This window comes from Ailuropoda melanoleuca, chromosome 16, assembly GCF_002007445.2.
Source record: "Ailuropoda melanoleuca isolate Jingjing chromosome 16, ASM200744v2, whole genome shotgun sequence".
In the NCBI taxonomy this organism is placed as follows: Eukaryota; Metazoa; Chordata; class Mammalia; order Carnivora; family Ursidae; genus Ailuropoda; species Ailuropoda melanoleuca.
Genome location: NC_048233.1, coordinates 19,035,679 through 19,058,978, shown reverse-complemented (window position 1 = coordinate 19,058,978; position 23,300 = coordinate 19,035,679). Strand labels below are relative to the sequence as shown.

Genomic DNA, 23,300 nt, shown 5'->3' with positions numbered 1-23,300 from the left:
AGGTGGCTACCGCTTCCCGGCGCCCTGACACGGCGGCTCCCTCCCCCTTCTGTTTAGCTTCCGATATCTGTGCGCGGTTTCACGGCTCCCCGCTTCGTACCTCGATACTCAGCGCTGGAGATGTTCATTTGTAGAGATCCAGATGTATCTTCCTGCGTCTCAGGCTGATTCCGTGGATATTCCTGCTGGTCTGGTACCTATCCAGCTCAACTCAGGGGACCGGCTGAAAAAGGTGTCCCTACTCCTCCGCCATCTTAACCTCCCCCCTATAGTTTTTCCTTAAGACACAATAGTAACTTAGTGATGGTAAAACTGTTGTGTTCTGCTCCCTGCCCAGTCAGCTGCATTACTGACTTGCAGAGAGTACCAAAATGATATAACTTTAGCTTTCAAAAGGTAACAAAATAAAACGAAGCAAAACAAAACCAGTATGTGCACTATAAGCAGAAAAACTTAATTTGGGAGGGGAGGTTGGTGTTTTAGAAAAAGTCGATCTTAAAATGCAAAGTTAAGCTAGTTTAACACTATTGTCATTCTTTCATTTCAGATTTTTTACCATTCATGAAAAGTCTGCTATGCAACCCAATTTACATGCTTTTCATACTAATAAGTATTGTACAGTTCAATGCATTTGTTAATATGTTCACCTTCATGCCTAAATATCTGGAACAGCAATATGGAAAATCAGCTTCAGATGCAATCTTTCTAATCGGTATGTCTATTCTCTATGTTCGTAGCTCACTTTATTTATTTATTTATTTCTACCATGAAAGGGTAAACAGTGTGATGATGTGTCTAGGAAACTCCTAAATTGAAATATGCGGAGATGCTTCTGTCTCTGGTACATCTCCCCCTTCCCTTCTCCAGGAAATCAACAAATGGTAGGGAAGGAAAGAAGCCAGGAAATCCTGGCTTTCTTTTCTCCTCTCTCTCTGGTCTGAAGGCAAATTCAAAATATTTTTGGAAATCTTGGGGAATGTACAGGTTAGAGATAATTTTCAGAGAGGTAAACCATTAATGTAAAAAGAAAAACAATGTTCATTCATCAGGAGTCTGAGTTTTACTCTTTTTTTTAAATTTTTTTATTATATTATGTTAGTCACCATACAGTACATCCCTGGTTTCTGGTGTAAAGTTCGATAATTCATTAGTTGCTTATAACACCCAGTGCTCCATGCAATATGTGCCCTCCTTACTACCCATCACCTGTCTATCCCACTCCCCCACCCTCCTCCCCTCTGAAGCCCTCAGTTTGTTTCTCAGAGTCCATAGTCTCTCATGCTTCATTCCCTCTTATGATTTCTCTCATCTATGGAACATAAGAACTAGGAAGATGGGTAATCAGATGAGTTTTACTCTAACTCCAGGTTGTGAATTCCATGACTCTCCTTAGTTCTTTGGGCCCCCTGGTGGTTTGAGGCGTCTTTGCAGTCCATGCGTTCTGCTTCTCCTGTGACATTAACGGTGGTCTCTTCCACCTTGGCTTTCTCCTGAGAGATTTTTACTGTTTTGAAAAGTGAATTTCCCAGACTACCTGCAGCCTCATCACCTAGAGTGCTTGTTGAAAGTCCAGATACCTGGTTCCCACCTCAGACATACTAAATTAGACAATCTGGTGTGGGATTCTAGAATGGATTTTTAACCACTCTCCCAAGAAAATGTGATGGGATTCACTTATCCTGGCATTGTAAGAATGCAACCAAGGGCTGTCTTGTCTTTTTTCTTAACTTTTTTTCCTTTTTTTAGAGAGAGGGACACGAAATATAAATATACTTGACAACCACAGGCTCAGCAAAGTAACCTTCCAAAGTTCCTTGAGCTAAGTCAAATTCTTAATGACTAGAGTGTGTACAAACAATAGCAAAATCATATTAATCATAAACTACTGGTCAATTTTGACTTGTCACTCCTACCTGAACCATTAGAAAGAAATGTAGATCATGATCCTTGCATACAAGAAATTTACAACCTACTATAATTAATTAAATGAAGGATAGTGATAACAGTCTTCAAAATATACTGTGACATTGTGGGGCGTTTAAAAATCTCTCTGTAGGGGTGCCTGGGTGGCACAGTCGTTAAGCGTCTGCCTTCAGCTCAGGGCGTGATCCCAGCATTCTGGGATCGAGCCCCACATCAGGCTCCTCCGCTAGGAGCCTGCTTCTTCTTCTCCCACTCCCCCTGCTGTGTTCCCTCTCTCGCTGGCTGTCTCTCTGTGTCAAATTAATAAATAGAATCTTTAAAAAAATAAAATAAAATAAAAATCTCTCTGTACATAATATGTGAATAAATGGAGATAAAATTCAATCAGCTTTCTTCACTGTGAGTTGGACCTAGATGGTTTCTTTTATAAGACATATTAGATAAAAGTGGTATCATATTTGCTCTTTTGCTAAGTCACTTTGTAAACAACATTTCACTTACATTTACAGGCATTTATAACTTACCTCCAGTATGCATTGGATATATAGCTGGTGGTTTAATTATGAAGAAGTTCAAGATTACTGTCAAACAAGCTGCCCACATAGGATGTTGGTTATCTTTAACTGAATATCTTCTCCATTTTTTGTGTTTTCTTATGATCTGTGATAATTCTTCAGTTGCTGGCATAACCATCACTTATAAAGGGTATGTTGTTTGCTAATGAATATCATACTTTCAGGACAGTTAATAATGTATTTTATTCAATGATTACCCATGACCAGATCATTCGCTAACTGGAATTAATAACAATAATCCATGGTCTTTATCTTTTCTCCATCTGTCAATTATAAGCCTATCCCTCCAGGCTTTAGGCTTATTAAAGAGGTTGGGAATGGGGCGCCTGGGTGGCACAGCGGTTAAACGTCTGCCTTCGGCTCAGGGCGTGATCCCGGCGTTATGGGATCGAGCCCCACATCAGGCTCCTCTGCTATGAGCCTGCTTCTTCCTCTCCCACTCCCCCTGCTTGTGTTCCCTGTCTCACTGGCTGTCTCTATCTCTGTCAAATAAATAAATAAAATCTTTAAAAAATAATAATATTTAAAGAGGTTGGGAAATATCATAGGGTAAAGTGAGTTCATGACTACACATGTGTGTGTGTGTTTGTCTTTTTGATATCCTAGTAGATATTAAAGTGGATATCAGACAAACTACTGACAGTTTTAGGCTGTATTAAGATATATGATCCATATATTTTATACTCTCATAAATGGGTAAAACTAAGAATTAACTATACAGTCTCAATCACCTTTATATGTTTCCACAATGGGCTTACATCCAGCATAACTGAATCCTAATACACAATATATTAATTCATATGTAAATTCATACATTTCATTTTTCTAATTACGTCTCTATCATTGAATAGTTTTGGATTTGGATTTGAGGGTTATCTGAATTTATAGGAAGGTTATGCATAGCAATGTTTTCTCTTGACTTTTGATAATAAACATCCTAACAGATGTGAGATGATATCTCATTGTGGCTTTGATGTTTATTTCTCTGATAATTGGTGATATTGAGCATCCTTTCATTTACTTATTGGCCATTCGTATGTCTTCTTGGGAAAATTTTCTATTTAGTTTCTCTGCCCATTTTAACACTTGGTCTTAGCCAAAAGGCTGAGAAGTGATCCTCTGCCCATTTCAAAATCAGATTGTTTGCTTTTTTGCTATTGAGTTTTATTAGTTTTTAAAATATATTTTAGATATTAATCCCTTATCAGATATATGATTTGCAAATATTTACTCCCATTCCATAGGGTGTCTCTTCATTTTGTTCATGATTTCCCTTGCTGTCTGGAAGCTTTTTATTTGATGTAGTTCTACTTATTTATTTTTGCTTTTGTTACTTGTGCTTTTTGGTATCTAATCCAAAAAATCATTGCCAAGACTGATGTCAAGGAGTTCACCCACTATATTTTCTTCTATGAATTTTATGGCTCCAGGTCTTCAATTTAAGTCTTTAATCCATTTGAGTTTATTTTTGTTTACTGTGTAAGATAGGGGTCTATCTTCACTCTTTGGCATGTGGCTGGCCAGTTTTCCAACACCATTTATGAACAGAGTATCCTTTCCCCACAGTAAATTCTTAGCTCACTTGTTATAAATTGATTAACTGTATATGAATGATTTATTTCTGGGCTCTTTATTCTGTGCCATAATCTTTGTGACTCTTTTTTATGATAATATCATACTGTTTTGATTACTATAGCTTTGTAAAACAGTTTGAAATCGTGATGTTGATACCTACAGCTTTGTTCTTTCTCAAAATTGCTTTGGCTATTTTTTTGTGGGTCCTTACAAATTTTAGAATTATTTTTCTGTTTATGAAAAATGCCACTGAAATCTGTTTTGGGATTGCACTAAATCTGTACATTGTTTTGGGTAGTATGGACATTTTAGCAATATTAATTCTTCCAATCCACGAGAATGAATATCTTTCTATTTATTTGTGTCTTCCTCATTTTCTTTCATCAGTGTCTTATAGTTTTCAGTGTACAGATTCTCACACCCTTGGTTAAATTTATTCCTTAAGTATTTATTCTTTTGATGCAATTACTGGATTGTTTTCTTAATTTCTCTGCTAATGTTTTGTTGAGGCTGAACTTCACAAGGTGCTAACCGTGCTCTACTGTTGGACAAGTTTGCTGGCCAGGCTCTTTGGAGGAGAGAGGCCTCTAGTTGTACCCCAGAGTTAGGTGGTGCTAGAAACTGCATCCTCTGGTTGGGCAGGATTGGTGACCACCTTCTCTCATCAGGTGAGGCTGCAAGATCTGCTCCATGATTGGGCAGAGTCACTGACTATGTTCCCTGCCTGAGCAAAGCTTCGGGCTATGTTCAGCAATTGGGTAGAGCCAAAGGCTGGGCTCTGCTGCTGGGTGGTGCTGTAGTCTGGGCTCTGAGGCTGCCCAGGGTTCCTGTTCAGGCTCCTTGGTTATGTGGGGCCAGAGGTTATGCTTAACAATAGGGCAGGGCTATTAGCTTGGCTCCCAGACTGAGCAGAGCTATAGGATGGACTCTATGGCTTAGGATCTCTGGCCAGGCTTTCTGGACGGGTGGGACTGGAGGCTGTGCTCAGTAGTTAGGCAGGACTGTGAATTTGCTTCCCGGACCAGAGGGGGCAGTTGAACTGTCTCCACAGCCCGTATGACCTGTTGACTGGGTCAGCAAATCAAGCAGAAGTGCTAATAGAGCTCCTTGGCAAAAAGGGGCCACCATTCAGCTCTGTAGATGAGCAGAACCACAGGCTGGGATCTGTACTTGGACAATGCTGCAAGTAAGAACACAGTCCACCAAGATCTGAGTGCTGGTTGCTGTAATCCCTGTCCCCCTTCTCCTTCTCTATCCAATTCCTAATGAGTGAGGCCTGCAGATTCTCTCAGAGATCCTTGTGAGGTGAGACCTGAATGTGCCTCCTGGGAAACATTCCACAATGCTGAGGGAGCTTGATGTCCACTTTGGGCTCTCTTTTCCCACTGACAAAATTGTAGGCCCGGGGGGGCTTCTCAGTGTGGTGTTATGCTGACCTGGGGATGGGGCAATTTTATTAGGGTATAACTACTCCTTGTACTGTTCCAATGTGGTCTTTCTCGGTCTTCATGATCCAGGGGGGTGCTTTAGCTTCACCCCCAGGTTCTCGGATTTTCACAATGGTATCTTATCTATGGATAGCTGCTAATTGGTCGTCTTGGGAAGAAGACTGGTCAAGAACAACCTATGTTGCCATTTTCATGACCACTGGACATTCTCTATACTAGGAGAATGTATTTGTTTACTCAAGTAGTTAGATTTCTAAAGCTAAATGTACTATCTGCATTACAAATTGAACTTACAGATATTGATCTTCAAGATTGCTTTCAAACGTAAGATCTCTTGTTACTTACTACCATATGGATCAACCATAGGGATTAGGTTATCTTCATTTTTGAATTCTAATAATGCCTGGAGAAACACCTGCTATATGATAGGCACTCAGTTAATGCCTATTTATTGGCTATTTGTTTATCTAAAGTAGATCATTGAAAAGTGGCTATGTGGTCACCAAAGCAGGCATTTTTTTATGCCAGAGCTTAGTACTGAGGCCACACATCAACGGTGGGAAGATTTCTGTTTCTACTTTGGGGAGGAGAGGAAATAAAATTTCGGATTAAGGTGAAAAGAAGAAAAAGAAAATGCTCTAATAGTCTTTCAACATCCATGCATTATTTTAAATCATTTCAGAACGCAACAAGATTTATATGTGGAAAATACCACCCTTGCTGATTGTAACAGGGATTGTAACTGTCCAACTAAAACATGGGACCCTGTGTGTGGAGACAATGGTGTGTCATATATGTCAGCTTGTCTTGCCGGTTGTGAGACATCCGTTGGAACAGGAATAAATATGGTAACACATTCTATTGGTCTTTTTACAGAACTTCAGTTTTATGCATTGCATTGGAACTTTCCAACGTGAACTGGGTCCACATTTGATAAAAGTAAAATTAGAGTCTCTCTGTATGTTTGTTTGATTTACCTTTTGTTTCATAAATCTTATTTTTAAACCTCCACAGTGTCTAACCACTAATCTTTTTCTTTAATTTTTTTGAGTATAGTAGACACTGATCACTGATCTTTAATTTCATAGCAGTAATGTCATTACTCAGATAATTCATTTTAAAAATACTCTGGACCGAAATATTTTTATCATTGAGATGAAGTTGGTGGTTTCGATCTCAATTATCCAGCTAATTGCTTTGCCATTTTTTTTTCTTTTCTCTATTTTTCACATTCTGACAGCTTTTTAAGAAGATGGAATTAGGCTTTTTAAAATTTTATTTTTGCCTAAAAAAAAGATACAATATTTAAAATGTTGGCTGGTGATAAGGTAAAATACAACTTTTCATTCTTATGAAAACCTGGAAACATACAAGAATTTTTGAAGGATTGCCTTTACTCTGTTTTTGAAATGAATTCTATTTTTTGAAACAAAGTTTTATTCGTAAGTATCTAAATACTTCCACTGAGTATTCTGAAACAAAATTTGTCATGCTTCCTGCTGTAATGAAACAGTGTATGTTTTTAAAAGACATGGCATTAGGATAGCTGAGCTATTGCAAATTTACTCCACATACTTAGAAAGAAATACCATTTTTCTAAAGCCATCCTTCCATGTTTTGTTTTATGCTATAATCCTGAGAGGCACCATAATAGAGATGAGAGTAAAGGGAATAAATAGTCTCCAGCTTGATCCAGTTGGCTATGGAGAAAATGTTTGTGATTCGTGTTCAAAATTTTACTTTCTTAAATAGGGTAATATGTTATTTTCTGACAGGTGTTTCAAAATTGTAGCTGCATTCAAACATCAGGAAATTCATCTGCAGTTCTTGGGCTGTGTGACAAAGGACATGACTGTTCCATGATGCTCCAGTACTTTTTAATCTCGTCAGCCATTGGCAGTTTCATTTACTCTTTATCTGCCATACCCGGATATATGGTTCTCCTAAGGTACAAAAAATTATTTTCTTTATTTGGATTCCTTTTTGGTCCTTTATTAAGGTACCTTTTTCTAAGAAAGCCACTTGGAGCCTCTATTATCCAAGAATCCAGTGCTTTCATGTACCACTTAGTAAGAGTTTTACATTAGGCATTGTTGAATTTTGCAAAATTTTATAGTTCATTCATCTTTTGGCATTTCTTTTTTTTTTTTAAAGATTTTATTTATTTATTCGACAGAGATAGAGACAGCCAGTGAGAGAGGGAACACAAGCAGGGGGAGTGGGAGAGGAAGAAGCAGGCTCATAGCGGAGGAGCCTGATGTGGGGCTCGATCCCATAACGCCGGGATCACGCCCTGAGCCAAGGCAGACACTTAACGCTGTGCCACCCAGGCGCCCCCTGGCATTTCTTTCCCTATCTTTCCCTTCCTTATTTTTTTGCAGTTTAATTATGTGAACCTCTCATTGTTTAACACAAGAACAGACACATTTCTATTTTAGTGTGAACTGTAGAAATGGTCATTTTGATACATAGAGTGGTTGCCTAGCACTCATTTCATATGGCTCAAGCTAGAGGGCGTCAGTGTGTAAAGCTGTCAGAAGTCTTGGAGTCACCCATTACTATCTACAGGGCATTAAACAGGTCATTTGATCTGAGCTTCATTTCCTTAAATCAAAAATAGGCATAATAATAAATACCTCTTTTTACAAGGCTATTGTGAGATACAAATGATTAAGGGTATTCTCAAACTAGGAAACTGCAGAGCTCCAATTCAAAGGTAGGTGTCATACACATGTGTTCGTTCACTTCCAGTAGTCTTTATGCCTAGTAAATATCATAAACATTCCTAGTAAACAAAATTTGCATCTTTTTCTCTTTCTTTCATATTTTGTTGGAACTTAGAAGTAAAGATAATTGCGATTCTTGGTGCATAATACATTATCCCCATAGGCTGGGACAAGTTTTCCTTCTTCTTTTATTTCGCTTTTTTCTATTTTTCACTCTTCCTACCATAGGCATCCACATGAATATGATGGCTATATGATCTGTCCCTTGTAAAATGCTAATATTTTTTTGTTTTATGTGTTTTTATATTCACACAGGAGGTGTTGTGCTATAAATCTTCTTCTGGCTCATAAAACACAGGCATACATAAATTCACCAATACTGCTAGTACTTATAAGTTATTCTCACACCTTCACTACATGGGAGTTCCTACCTCCTTACAGCCTCACTAACATTTGGAATTATCTAAATTTCAGGCTTTGACACTCCAATGCGTGTAGAATGGTAGCTCAGTGATGTTTTAATATGTGATTTCCTGATTCTGTGTGTTTAAGCATCTCTTCAATTTTTTTTTTAGCTATTTCAGCTTCTGCTTCAAGATGCTTATTGATTCTCTTTGTCCATTTTCTATTATAGTCCCTGTATTTTTCTTAGCTAGTTTGCTGATTACTGTCTAAATTATAAATATTAAGGTAATATTGTTTACGTGATACAATTATCTCTTAGTCTCTTATCTTTCTTTAATTTTTCCACAGCATCTTTTATGAAATTAAATCCTAAATTTTGTTGTACTGAAATCTAAGAATTTTCTTGCCTTTAGGGTTTGTGTGTTGGGGAGTCATATCTTAAAAGTGTTTTTACATTCCTAATTTATAAAAATATTCACCTAAATTTTATCCTAGTATTTATAGCTTCTCCTTTTACATATGGTTCTTTAAACCATCTCAAGTCTATTTTTATGTGTGGTGTAAGGGAGACAGATGTTTAGTGTTATTTTTTCTCCATATAAGAAAGTAGTTTTCCCAACATCAGTATAAATAAAAGGTTCCTTCTCTGTTGATTTGTGGTGCCATCTTTATCATATCTCATGCTTTAATATTACATGCGTCTATTTTTCACTTCTATTCTTATTCCACAGTTTTGTCTGTTCTCATACTGGTACCATATTGATTTTATTATTTTGATATTGTGTATGTTAATATCTCATATGGTAACTCTTCCTCACCCACCTAGCACTGACACCATTACTCTTTCTTATTCTTTTCTTCACAAATTGATTTAGCTTCTGATGTAAGTCTCTCTATACTCACAAGGGAATTTTGATGGAGTTTGTGTGGATTCCATAGATTAATTGGAGAAAATCTGTCATCAAATATTTGTGAAAATGGAATCTTTCCATTTATTTAAATTTTCTTCAATAGATACTATACACATACATATATCCAAATATATGCATACATACAGGATTATATCATTTATAATTATAAACATAAACATATCCACATGTATCTATCCACATATGGATATGTTTGTATGGATACATATAGGTATGTATTTATTTGTGATTGTAAGTGGCACTATTTTCTCATATTTTCTAGTTGGTTATTGTTGATTTAGAGGAATGCTGTTAATTTTTTAAAGTTTAGTTTTTAATCCAACAACTTTTCTTATTCTAATAATTTATTGATGTTGTTAAGATTTCTATATAGAATACGTGCAAATATGGAGAGTTATATCTCTTCATTTCTAAACCTTACACATCTTAGGCTTTTTAAATTTTCTTATCATCAACTTGGACCTCCAAACTGTGATAGTGAGTATTCTTGCACTTTTCTAATTTTAATGGAAACCACATAAATTTTTCCCTTATGATACTTGCTATAGATTTTCAGTATATAGTTTTCATCTTAGTTTCATCTAGTTTCTAAGTCTTTAATAATGAAATAGGTACTAAACTTTATTAAATATATTTGTCTGCATCTATGATTCTGTAATTTTTCTACTCAGTATTTTTATTTTTTTATTTTTTTTAAAGATTTTATTTATTTATTCGACAGAGATAGAGACAGCCAGCGAGAGAGGGAACACAAGCAGGGAGAGTGGGAGAGGAAGAAGCAGGCTCATAGCGGAAGAGCCTGACGTGGGGCTCGATCCCATAACGCTGGGATCACGCCCTGAGCCGAAGGCTGACGCTTAACCGCTGTGCCACCCAGGCGCCCCTACTCAGTATTTTTAGTGTAGTAAAATAAAATGGTAGTTTTTTATGTTAAACTGATTACATGGATGAGAAAAACCACAGTTAGTTATGGTATATTTTTACATATGATTTGGTTTGTTTAAATAATACTTTATTTAAAATTGTTATATCTATGTTGATAAGTAAAACAGACCTACTATTTTTTATTTTTATTTTTTTGCTTTGGAATCATTTGAGACCCCACAAAAAGAATTGATAAATTTTCTATTTTTTTAAATTTCTGGAACTACTTATATTAAATATCTGTCGAAATTTATATACATCCACCTGTAAAAGTATTTATACTTTGGGCTCATTTGGACAGTGATATTTGATTATTATTGCCAGATGCATATGTTTTATTTTTCTTCTTTTAAAGAATCGGTTTTGGTGTTGTTAGTCTTTGTTTCATGCATTTCTGCTCTTCTTAATTTTTTTCCTTTTAGGCTTGCTCTGTTGTTCTTTTTTTTTTTAGGATTGGCTATTTTTTTATTATGTTATGTTAGTCACCATTCATTAGTTTTTGATGTAGTGCTTTATCTAACCATTTGAGTTTAATACTTAGATCATTTGTTCGACTACTGTATATAAAACGATACATTTCCTCCCAATTATTGCTTTAAGCTATGCCTCAACTAGTATTTTCTTTGATATTTATTTTTAACTATTTTGCAGTTTCTTTTATGATTGCCCCACCAGACCAAAGTTTTTTTATTAATGTGTTATATAATTTCCATATATGTAAGAACTTTCTATAGATATCATTTTATTATTGTTATTCCATTTTTATGTTCAGAGAACATAATCTGAAAGATTACAGGTTGGAGAGGTGGGATATCAAGGGTTTCTTTGAGGCCTAGTGCATTTTTTGAGTATTTCATGTCTTTCTGAAAAGAATGGGTAACTTCTGCATTTTGAGTATACAGTGCTCATATCTCTTGGATTGAAGTAAAGTGCTTAGTTATCAAAATTTTGTAAATGTAATTCATCAGTTTTTCAGAGATGGGTGTTCAAATCTGTAAATATTGCTGATGCATTTCTCCCTGTAATTCTGTCAGTTTTTTTTTTATTATGTTCAGTTAGCCAACATATAGTACATCATTAGTTTTTGATGTAGTGTTCAACCATTCATTAGTTGCATATAACACCCAGGGCTCATCGCAACATGTGCCCTCCTTAATATCCATCACCTGGTTTTTTAATTTATATATTTGGAGGCTATATTATAGGATGCAAATATGCTTTTGGTCATTATACTTCTATTATTAGCATCACTCAATTCTCTTCTTTATCTTTTAGCTATTTCTTTCAAGGAATTGCATTTTTTTTCTTATTAAAATTGTGGTTCTAGCTTTCTTTTGGTTCACCGTTCCTGTTATATCTTTTCCTTTCCCTTTATTTTCAGCCTTCAATCTTTGATTATGCTTCATAGATAATTTGCTAGGTATGATTTTATCATCTAAAATTGATACATTTAACCCACTTGTATTTCTTATAATTATTGTGGTAAGGCTCTTTTTGCTACTTTATTTAATTTATTCTATTTATTTTACTTTCTTTTTAATTCTTTCTTTGCTTTCCATTGTAGAGTGGTACCCCCTTATCTGCAAGGGATGTATTTTAAGATCTCCAGTGGATGCCTGAAACCATGGATAGTACCAAACCCTACACATATTATGTTTTTTCTTATATATACATAACTGTGATAAAGTCTGACCTATAAATTAGGCACAGCAAGAGATTAACAACAATAACTAATAATAAAATAGAACAATTGTTAACAATATACTATAATGAAAGTTAAGTGCATGTGGTTTCTCTCACTATCAAAATATCTCATTGTGCTGTACTCACCCTTTTTTATTTTTTATTTTATTTATTTATTTAATTTTTAAGATTTTTTAATTTATTCGACAGAGATAGAGACAGCCAGTGAGAGAGGGAATACAAGCAGGGGGAGTGGGAGAGGAAGAAGCAGGCTCATAGCGGAAGGAGCCTGATGTGGGGCTCGATCCCATGACGCCGGGATCACGCCCCGAGCCGAAGGCAGACGCTTAACCGCTGTGCCACCCAGGCGCCCCATCACCCTTTTTTTTAAAAAAAAATTTTATTTATTTGACAGAGAGGGAGAGAGAGAGAGAGCACAAGCAGGGGAAGTGGCAGGCAAAGGGAGAGGGAGAAGCAGCCTCCCTGCTGAGCAGAGAGCCCTGCTTGAAGGGCTAGATCCCAGGACTCTGGGATCATGACCTGAGCTGAAGGCAGATGCTTAACTGACTGAGCCACCCAGGTGCCCCTGTACTCACCTTTTTTCCTCTTGTGATGATATGAGATGATAAAATGCCCACGTGATGAGATGGAAGGCGGTGAATGACATAGGCAGTGTGATACAGGGATTGTAGCATTCGGCTGCTTTTGATCTTCCAATGATGTGTCAGCCCATGGACCATCTGCTTCCAGACTGTGGTTGACTACGGGTAACTCAAATCATAGAAAGTGAAATCACAGATAAGGAGGAACTACTATATATATTGGATGTTCTTCTGCTGCTTTGAAAGCTGTAGCTTTCAAATGGTTAACCTGATTATTGAAATTCTTAACTACATTAATGTTTTACTTATCAATTTCAAAACTTTTCAGTATTAGTATTTATCCCCTAATAAAACAAGTACCTAATCAGGCTCTCTCAAGTCTGTACTTCTTCCCCCATCTTTTGCCAGCACCCTATTGTAGAATTTAACCCCTAGGTTTTTATTAATATACTTGTGTTTCTCTCTACTTTTGAGGAATCTTCCTGGATCTCCTACCATGATGGTAGAGGGGCACAACATCAATGCTACTCTGCCAGTTTAAAGAACGATTTCAATTTCTCTAAACATTTCCCATGCTAGTTTTTCTGATTCTTGGATTCTAGAAATTGATGTTATTATCAATGCCAATCAATGACAGAGTTCATAGAACAGTTTAAACTGTTTAAACAGATTAAATAATTTCTTCGCTATTAGTAGTTCATGTTTCTGTGAGATCATTAAGTAGTATATTAGAGATAGAGGGGAAAGAAAAATTCTTCAGTAAAATTTAAATACCCTATTTGCTGTATTAAATGGAAAACATGGGACTAAGAGGGTCATGTTTGGTCTCCTGGTTTTGTTAACTTCCTTCTGAGTAAAATCACTGATGTTGTCTACATAACCTATGTATCAGGGCGACTGGATGGCTCAGTTGGTTGAGTGGCTGCCTTTGGCTCCAGTGTGTTGGGCCCTAGCCAGGCATCTGGCTCCCTGCTCAGTGGAGAGCCTGTGCCTCCCTCTTCCCCTGTCGCTCTCCTTGCTTGTGCTCTCTCTCACTCTTGCTTTATCTCAACTACATACATACATACATACATAACCTATGTGTTAGGAAGATAATGTCTAGATCAAACTATGAGGTTTTTCAATTTAATAAAACACATTGAGAAAATGCCAATAAGATGACATTTTTGCTGAGAATGTATTACATGCTTTTGTGAAGAAAGCTGCTTTTTCCTTTGCTTTGAGTTAATCAGGGAAGGGAAGGGAATACAATGGAACTCCCAAAGTGAATTCTTTGGGGAATTAGTCATGCAGATATCAGAGTGAGTGGGACACAAAAAGAACCATTGGGGAATTACAGTCTTCATTTCTACAGATAGGAATTTCAGGCAACAGTGCAAAAGTGGGGGAATTTTTGGAGAGAATGGAGAGATCTGTGTGACTCAAAATAATACCAAATCACATAAAATATGTTTGCTTTGGATTTCTTTGTCACATTCCTTTGAAAATTTTTATTTTTGCTTTCTTTCTGCCTTACATTTACTTATATAAATTCTTGGTGTTTCTATATTTTGTCAATACAAATAATTTAAATACAGCTAGGGTTGCAACCTTTTGTTTTAGGCTGAAGGTTTAATGAAGAACTGCCACTTCAATAAGTGGATATTGGGGTGCAAATTGATATGAAATATTTCCTTCTTTGATAACTCTCTGATAGAAATGAATGAGCAAAACATGATGGGTAAAATGCCACAGATCAGAAGCAGAGGTCCTGTGTAGGCTATAATTAGGATAATGAGGCCTTAAATAACCAAGACCTGAGCATGCAAAAAAATTTTAGTGCCCAGTTTGTCACCAGCATACAGAGTTGTTGTGTGTGTGTGTGTGTGTGTGTGTGTGTGTGTGTGTTTAATATGACAGTGTTTAAATCTCTACTTTTATTTTATTTGTGAATTTACTTACTTTTTTTTAGGTGTATCAAGCCTGAAGAGAAGTCTCTTGGTGTGGGGTTACATACATTTTGCACAAGAGTATTTGGTAAAAATAGTTATTTTTTCCAACATCAGACCATTATTAAATACTAAGTAAATGAAATAATTCTCTCAAAGTAATAGTCTAGCAAATATCCCTTCTGCTTGCAGCACTTTGTAATTTATATGAGAATGAGGTACAAGAAGACAGGGAGAACTTACCCCTCTTACCTGAAAAAGATCTATCTGAACTTAATTCTACTTTTCATCTATTAGAAGATTTGAGAAGCGAGTGAACAAAAAATCCTTTGTTAAAGTAAAATGTACATGTGATTGGTCCAAAACACTGCAGAAAAAAATATAAAGAATCATTAATTCCATGTTTTCCTATATCAATAATTTTATGATGCATTTATCCATCACATTACTTATCTTTTATAATTTAGAAACTTTATAGAAAAAGTAACTTTTAATTTCTAAAAATAAAATTTAAACCATTCTATTCATATTTTGTTAGCTTTATTTGTCCTACAAATAAAGAAAATTAAAATTTTGTTTCTAAACAAAACAATGTACCTTAATTCTTACCTTGTTGATGGATTTTTCCTTCTCCCCTCTTTAATTGTAGCTGGAATTCCTGCACCTATATATTTTGGAGCTTTAGTGGATTCCACATGTTTACATTGGGGAATATTAAAATGTGGTGAGTCAGGGGCATGCAGGATATATGATTCTACCAACTTCAGGTAAAGATAATAATTTTTTTAAAGAATTCCTTTCTAAGTACATGCTGTACATAAAATGGCACCATTCATGTATAACATTTTCTTTGTCTGGTACTAGACTACTTTTGGTTGTGTTTCCAGAATAGATGCTAATATTATATCTTTATTCCTTAGTTGTATACTAGAATCTTATTTCCTCACTATATTCAAAGTACTTGTTCAATATAAGCATGGATGATGTCCTTAACCTAGCCTTTCAAAATGACCTTTGTTAAATTGGTTGCAGTCAATACATTATTGAAAGTAATAGCTGTACATAAACTATCTATCTAAATTACATTACTCTCTAAAGTGTTCCCATTTCATCCCACATCATTTTAACATCATACTAGCTTGAATCTTTACTTCCTTTCACATCCACCTCTATTTTTCAAAATGGTATTTTTCTTCCTTCATTAAATTTTGCTGACACAATATTCTTCATGTCTCATAAAGGCTTATTCTTTTGTTAATAAAAGTCTGACTTTAAACAAAACTCAAGATACTATTAATGTGTATTTTAGCAAAACACTTCCATTTTGCTCTATTTTCATATTTCTTTTTCTTTCTTTTTTTTAAGATTTTATTTATTTACTTGACAGAGATAGAGACAGCCAGCGAGAGAGGGAGCACAAGCAGGGGGAGTGGGAGAGGAAGAAGCAGGCTCATAGCAGAGGAGCCTGATGTGGGGCTCGATCCCATAACGCCGGGATCACGCCCTGAGCTGAAGGCAGACGCTTAACCGCTGTGCCACCTAGGCACCCCCATATTTCTTCTTCATTTGGAGACCTGAATTGTTACATTTGTATTAATTTCTCTTGACAGGGCAGTATGAAAACTCTTTCATTTAATAAAAAACAATCTAGCATTCTTTAAAACATTCTAAAGTCTTGTGTTGATTAGTAAAAGGATATATGTGAAAACTGTGACGAGAGCAGACAGCATGAGATTCCTGTTTTCATCAGTTCTCTGTTCCCCTAAAGCTCTACAGCGGTAATGCAGAGGTGGGCCCAGGCATACACTGTGCATGAATGGGTTTACTTCACAGTTGAGAAACCCTGAGGAACACTAGTGTAGATTGTCCTCAACCTGCTGCCAGGATTCCTGTTGATAGTAGCCTTAATTAAATGTTATTTCAGACAAAATAATTATATTTGGTACCAAACTCTGTCAGATTAATTAGAGTGGCCAATAAAATGTACTCATGAGAAAATTCACCAGATGTTAATATTGTGTAGAAACAGGAGGTGGGGGGCGCCTGGGTGGCTCAGTCGTTAAGGGTCTGAGTTCAGCTCAGGTCATGATCCCAGGGTCCTGGGATTGAGCTCCGCAGCGGGCTCCCTGCTCCATGGAAAGCCTGCTTCTCCCTCTCCCACTCCCCCTGCTTGTGTTCCCTCTCTCGCTGTCTCTCTCTCTGTCAAATAAATAAATAAAATCTTAAAAAAGAAAAAAAGAAAAGAAACAGGAGGTGGATATTGTTGGTAGACAGTTCTCCATAGGTCTCTTACATTTCTGCATGTCTTGTTAACAGAGGCTTTTGCTGTGGACTATCTTTTCAAGGATGTTTGAATAGTAAAATACCTTGGAAGATATTGGTGATGTTTTCCTATGGAGCAGAGTTTGCTGCCTAGGATGATAAAAATAATAACTCTCTCTGTGGCAAAGGTTGGCAGGTTTGCTTGCAGCCCTGTTAAAAGAATGGGATTTCCTAAACTCAGGATTTCTTAGCTGTGACCCAAACCCATTGCGTGCACAAAATCCACATAGGTCTCTTACTGTGTAATTCCTTTGGGATTTGAAGGTTAAGGAAAACCAACCTGAATTTGCAGCTTTTGCTGATTACTGTACTGTGAGTAAAAAAGTTCTGTGTCTCTGACCTGGAAGTCTTGTATCTTCAGCCAGCATCCATGCAACTGTGGCAGGCTAACCTTTTAGCTTAAAATCCAGGTAAAAATCTAGGACTCTTTTACGGTTCTTAAGACCAGAAATACTGATTAACTTTAAATTTTGCCAAAAATGTAAGGGTGTAAGGTTGGCCACTTACATTTATTCCAAGCTACTAGAAAGGAAGAAAAGGATTAAGGAAAATTCAACAAACGTAAGAAACAGGAAAATAAAAGCATGCAAAACAAGTTGAAAAAATAAACCTAACTATACCAGGTTTAACAATAAATGAAAAGCAAATGAATTTGCTTCTTAAAAGATAGTGACTTTCACGTGAGTTTCAGTGTTTTCAAAATTCTAGCTATGTGTTATTTATAAGATACGACCTAAAAAATACAGTGTGAAGAAAGGTTGAAGATAAAAATCAGAAAAGATACAAGGCAGATAATAAATCAAACTTCTGTGGTTATATTAATGACTATGAGACAAAATAGAATTTAACGTGAAAAGGATTGGGGTACCTGGGTGGCTCAGTCAGTTAAGCGTCCAACTCTTGATTTCAGCTCAGGTCTTGATCTCGGGGTCATGAATTCAAGCCCTGCATTGGGCTCCATGCTGGGCATGGAGCCTACTTTAAAAAGAAAAAAGAAAAAGAAAGTGAAAAGGATTAATAGAGTTAAATAAGGATATTACTTAATAATAAAAGAAATACTTTATCAATAATATACAGCAGAAATCAACCCATAAATATATATATCAACCTAATCTCAAACATATAAAAAAATAATTCACAAAATTACAAGAAGAAATCTAAATCAGAGTGGAAAATTTCAATAAATTTTCCCAACAAGTGAATAGAAAATACAGACAAAAAATTATTGAGGATAGAGAAAAGTATGAACCACCAAATTGTATAAGAGTTATCTAATAGATATATAGCAATTAAAAAAAAAGCCCAACCAATAGAATATCTTTCTCAAACCTATAATAAGCATTTATTACAACTAAGCCAAATGCCATAAAATTTTAAAAAAGAGTGTGATACCATGTAACTACTATTTTCTGTCCATAATGCAATGCAATTAGAAGTCCATGATAAAATGTTGTTAAAACCTCACATTTGAAATTACTTACAGGTCAAAGAATAAATTATAATAACAATAATGAAGTAACTAGAGCTCTATGTCAGTGAACGCACTGAATAGGAAAACCTGTGGGACAAGGCTAAACCAGTACTCAGCAGTAAAGTTAGAAATTTAAATGTATATATGTTTTTAAAAAAACTGGAAATTAGTGAACTCAGAATTTAGAAAAGGGACAATGCAACTTCAAATAAAGTAGAAAAACCTGATAAATAATTCATTAAATTATGTACTGATATATTTCCTATTGCAAATAAGAACAATAGATACAGTATATCTTTTGAAATCCAAAGGGATATATCTGGGTTCAAAGATAATATAAACATCATCCTGGACATCCAGTTTTCCTGAACTAGAAACTGAATAGAAACATAAAGGAATAAACAGAGATGAGCACAAAGGCTGAATGCAAAGCTCTAAACCTAGAAATGGGCCATGGTTTCTGGGTGATCAGCTTCCAAAGAGAAAACAAAGTACTTCCAAGGATTCAGGAGATTAGATCCAGATTCAATGCTGTAATCCATGAGGTGGATTACTTGGACTGAGTTGAATAGTGTCCCTCAAAAATTCACATCTACCCATAATTCCAGCATACGATTTTATGTGGAAATAAGTCTTTGAAGTAGTGAAGTTAAGAGGAGGTCATGCTGGGTTAGAGTGGGCCCTAAATCCAATCATCACTGTCCTTATAAGAAGAAGAAAGGAGGCCCAGAGACACAGATACACAGGAAGAATACTACGTGGAGACAGAGGTAGAGATTGCACTGTTGCATCTACAAACAAAGGAACGCTGAGGATTGCTGGCGATTACCAGCAGCTAGGAAGAAATCAAGGAAGGATTCTTTCCTGGAGCCTACAGAGGAAGCCGTGCCCTGGCAACACCTTGACTTCAGATGTCAAGCCTTCAGAATTGGGAAAGAATAACTTTATTTTGTTTTAAGCCACCAAGTTTGTGGTGCTTTGTTATGGCAGCCCTAGGAAAGTAATACAAACCTCTTTGTAAAAGAGATTTTGGAAGAATAAATACAGAGAAAGAAAACCAGAAAGTCAGCAACAACAACAAAATACTCAAAATTGTTTAGTTTTGCAAGCTAAAACTTAAAAACACATGAACAAATCTAATGTTAAAAAAATATAAGCACATAAATTACCAATTGAAACATGACTTCATTCCAGATTAAATTTAATATAATTTAGGAGTCTGACAAAGACTTTAAAATAAGTGTGCTTAACCAGCACAATAGGTTTAAAAATAATAAATAAATGGCATAATGTCTTAAAAATGAATAAGAAATTATAAGAAAAATCAAGCAGAAATAAGGTATCAAAAAGAACTCTTGGAAATTTTAGAGATTAAATGTATAGCATTGAGATAATAAAATGAATCCTAAATATGTAATAAATTTCAAGTCAATAGAGTTAAAATGAGAACTGGTGAACTGGAAGAGAGTACAGAAGAATTTATCTAGAATGTAAATCAATAATCTGAACTGATTCAACAAAAATGAATGCCTAAATAATACTAAAGACCAATTAACAACTAAAGCATACAACTCAAAAAATTCTAGAAAGAGAATGGAGGAAGTGTCAGATATAAATGAAAGAATTAACGGCTTAGAATTTCCTAGAATTTGAGATATGAATTTTTGTATCAAAGGTGAACTTTAAATGTCTAGTAGAATAAATATAAATGGACATATCAGTAAAATTACAAACATGCAAAGTAAAAAGGAAAACATGTTATGAAATAAATAGGTGGCTTACAAAGAAATAACAATTATACCAATAGCAGATGGGTACCAGCAACTATAGAGCCTAATATCCGTGATCCTTATTGCTTTGGGTTTGAGTTAAAAACACAAACCACATAGCAACAGAAGACAGTGTAGATAATGAAGAATATTGGTAGTGAATAAAAACTAATGCAACTTTTGGACAATATCTACTAAGTTGTGTACTCTACAACCCTGAGACAGATTTTAAAGAAACTTTTGCTCACATGCACAAGGATACATATAAAAGGAGGTTTATTGCAGTATTGTTGGTATTAGAAAAAAGTTAAATAATACAAGTATCCAATAGGGAACCCGATTAATAAATTGTGGCATGTTCATACATTGAAATGTGGTGCAATAACTAAAAATAAATAAAGTAGAACTGTGTGTACGAGCATAGTTTTAAAATGAGGGGCTAGCAGAAGTTTTCAGAATAAAATATATAGTATTATGCCAATTATTTAAAATGGAAAAACATATAAAGTAAAAAGTGCAATGCTGCACTTTATAAAACCATAAGAATAAACTAGAAACAAAATCCATAACATTCAACATAGTCTTACATCTAGGAAGGGCTAAAAGAGAATATCATAGGGGCACACATGGGATTTCAATGTATTAGTATTTTCTTTTGAATTAGTCTGAAATAAAATCGTAAAATTTAATCATTTTGAAAACTTGAGTGGTAAGTACAAACATATTAGTTACCTTATTTTTTCTGTATTCTTCAAGTGTATCGTAATAACATTTTAGAAGTAAAAAGATGAAATAAAAAGATGACACAATTAATAAATAGACTACCCACCATAGAGGTAACCAAAAGGTAAAACACTGTTTTTTTTAAAAGAATAAAATATAATAATAATAACAGTAATCAGGAAAGGCAAAGAGAGAGGAGGCACAAATAAATACTATGAAGAATAAAAAAGGAAATATAAGTACAAATACTTAGGGATTTAGATACAGCAATGTGGAAACATTAAATAGACAGTTTTCTAGATGAGTATATATTACCAAATTTTACTGTAAATACATAGAAAACACGAATATTTTCATAGTCATTAAAAATGTGAATCAGTCAAAGACTCCCATTCTTCAAAGGCACCAAGTCCAGATTCTTTTAAGACAAGTTTTACAAACCTTCAATGAACTGATGATTTCTGTATAATACAAGTCATTCTGAGAAAAGGAAAAAAAGGGAAAATTTCCCAACTAGCTATGGTACAATCTTAATATTCACATTAGACAAGTTCAGGAGAAGGAAAAAAGTGTAGGCTGATTCTACTTATAAATATGCATGCAAAAATTCTAAATAAAAAATGAACAAATCAAAACACTAATAGAGTTTATATTAGGCATGCAAGGATGATTCAACCTGAGAAATACCTATTAATCTAATATACCCTATTAACACAGTGAAGGGGGTAAGATCTTGGATATTCTGCTAACTATATGCAGAAAAATAATTTGGTGATACTTTACATATTCATAATTAGAACTTTGAGCAAACTCAGAATAGAAGAGGAATTTTCTTAACTTGGTTAAGGTCATCAAAAAAACCCCACAGAGTAGAAATCACAATTGATTATGATTTCTTTGGATGCATTCTTTTTTATATATATATTTTTTATTATATTATGTTAGTCACCATACAGTACATTCCTGGTTTTTGATATAAAGTTCGATGACTCATTAGTTGTGTATAACACCCAGTGCACCATGCAATACGTGCCCTCCCCACCACCCATCGCCAGCCTATCCCATTCCCCCACCCCCTCCCCTCTGAAGCCCTCAGTTTGTTTCTCAGAGTCCATAGTCTCATGATTCATTCTCCCTTCTGATTACCCCCCCCTTTCTTTATCCCTTTCTTCTACCAATTTTCCTAGTTCTTACGTTCCATAGATTAGGGAAATCATATGATAATTGTCTTTCTCTGCTTGACTTATTTTACTTAACATTATCTCCTCCAGTGCCATCCATGTTGCAGCAAATGTTGAGAAATCGTTCTTTTGATAACAGAGTAATATTCCATTGTATATATGGACCACAGCTTCNTAGATGAGAGAAATCATATGATAATTGTCTTTCTCTGCTTGACTTATTTTACTTAACATTATCTCCTCCAGTGCCATCCATGTTGCAGCAAATGTTGAGAAATCGTTCTTTTGATAACAGAGTAATATTCCATTGTATATATGGACCACAGCTTCTTAATCCCGTCATCTGTTGAAGGGCATCTCGGCTCCTTCCACGATTTGGCTATTGTGGACAATGCTGCTATGAATATTGGGGTGCATATGGCCCTTCTCTTCACTATGTCTGTATCTTTGGGGTAAATACCCAGTAGTGCAATGGCTGGATCATAGGGTAGCTCAATTTTTGACTTTTTAAGGGACCTCCACACTGTTTTCCAGAGTGGCTGTACCAACTTGCATTCCCACCAACAATGTAGGAGGGATCCCCTTTCTCCACATCCTCTCCAACAATTGTTGTTTCTTGCCTTGTCTATCTTTGCCATTCTAACTGGCGTAAGGTGGTATCTCAGTGTGGTTTTGATTTTGAATTTCCCTGATGGCTAATGATTTTGAACATTTTTTCATGTGTCTGTTAGCCATTTGTATGTCTTCTTAGAAAAGTGTCTGTTCATATCTTCTGCCCATTTTATGATTTGTTTATTTGTTTCTCGTGTATTGAGTTTGAGAAGTTCTTTGTAGATCTTGGATACCAGTCCTTTATCTGTGGTGTCCTTTGCAAATATATTCTCCCATTCCGTGGGCTGTCTCTTAGTTTTTTTGACTGTTTCCTTGGCTGTGCAGAAGCTCTTTATCCTGATAAAGTCCCATAAGTTCATTTTATCTTTTATTTCTCTTGCCTTTGGAGATGTGTCGTGAAAAAGGTTGCTCTGGCCGATGTCATAGAAGTTGTTGCCTATGTTCTCCTCTAGAATTTTGATGGATTCCTGTCTCACATTGAGGTCTTTCATCCATTTGGAGTTT

At 35.5% G+C, this 23,300-nt stretch overlaps 1 protein-coding gene across 1 annotated transcript in view; it reads left to right on the top strand.

Moving 5' to 3' along the window:
• SLCO1A2 (solute carrier organic anion transporter family member 1A2) overlaps positions 1 to 23,300 on the top strand; it is a 111,961-nt gene that overhangs the window by 82,697 nt on the left and 5,964 nt on the right. The window contains exons 10-15 of the mRNA XM_019807321.2: positions 548 to 712; positions 2,433 to 2,628; positions 6,204 to 6,369; positions 7,297 to 7,469; positions 14,742 to 14,806; positions 15,368 to 15,485. Coding sequence (XP_019662880.1) covers positions 548 to 712; positions 2,433 to 2,628; positions 6,204 to 6,369; positions 7,297 to 7,469; positions 14,742 to 14,806; positions 15,368 to 15,485 — 883 coding nt within the window. The remainder of the gene's footprint in view (positions 1 to 547; positions 713 to 2,432; positions 2,629 to 6,203; positions 6,370 to 7,296; positions 7,470 to 14,741; positions 14,807 to 15,367; positions 15,486 to 23,300) is intronic.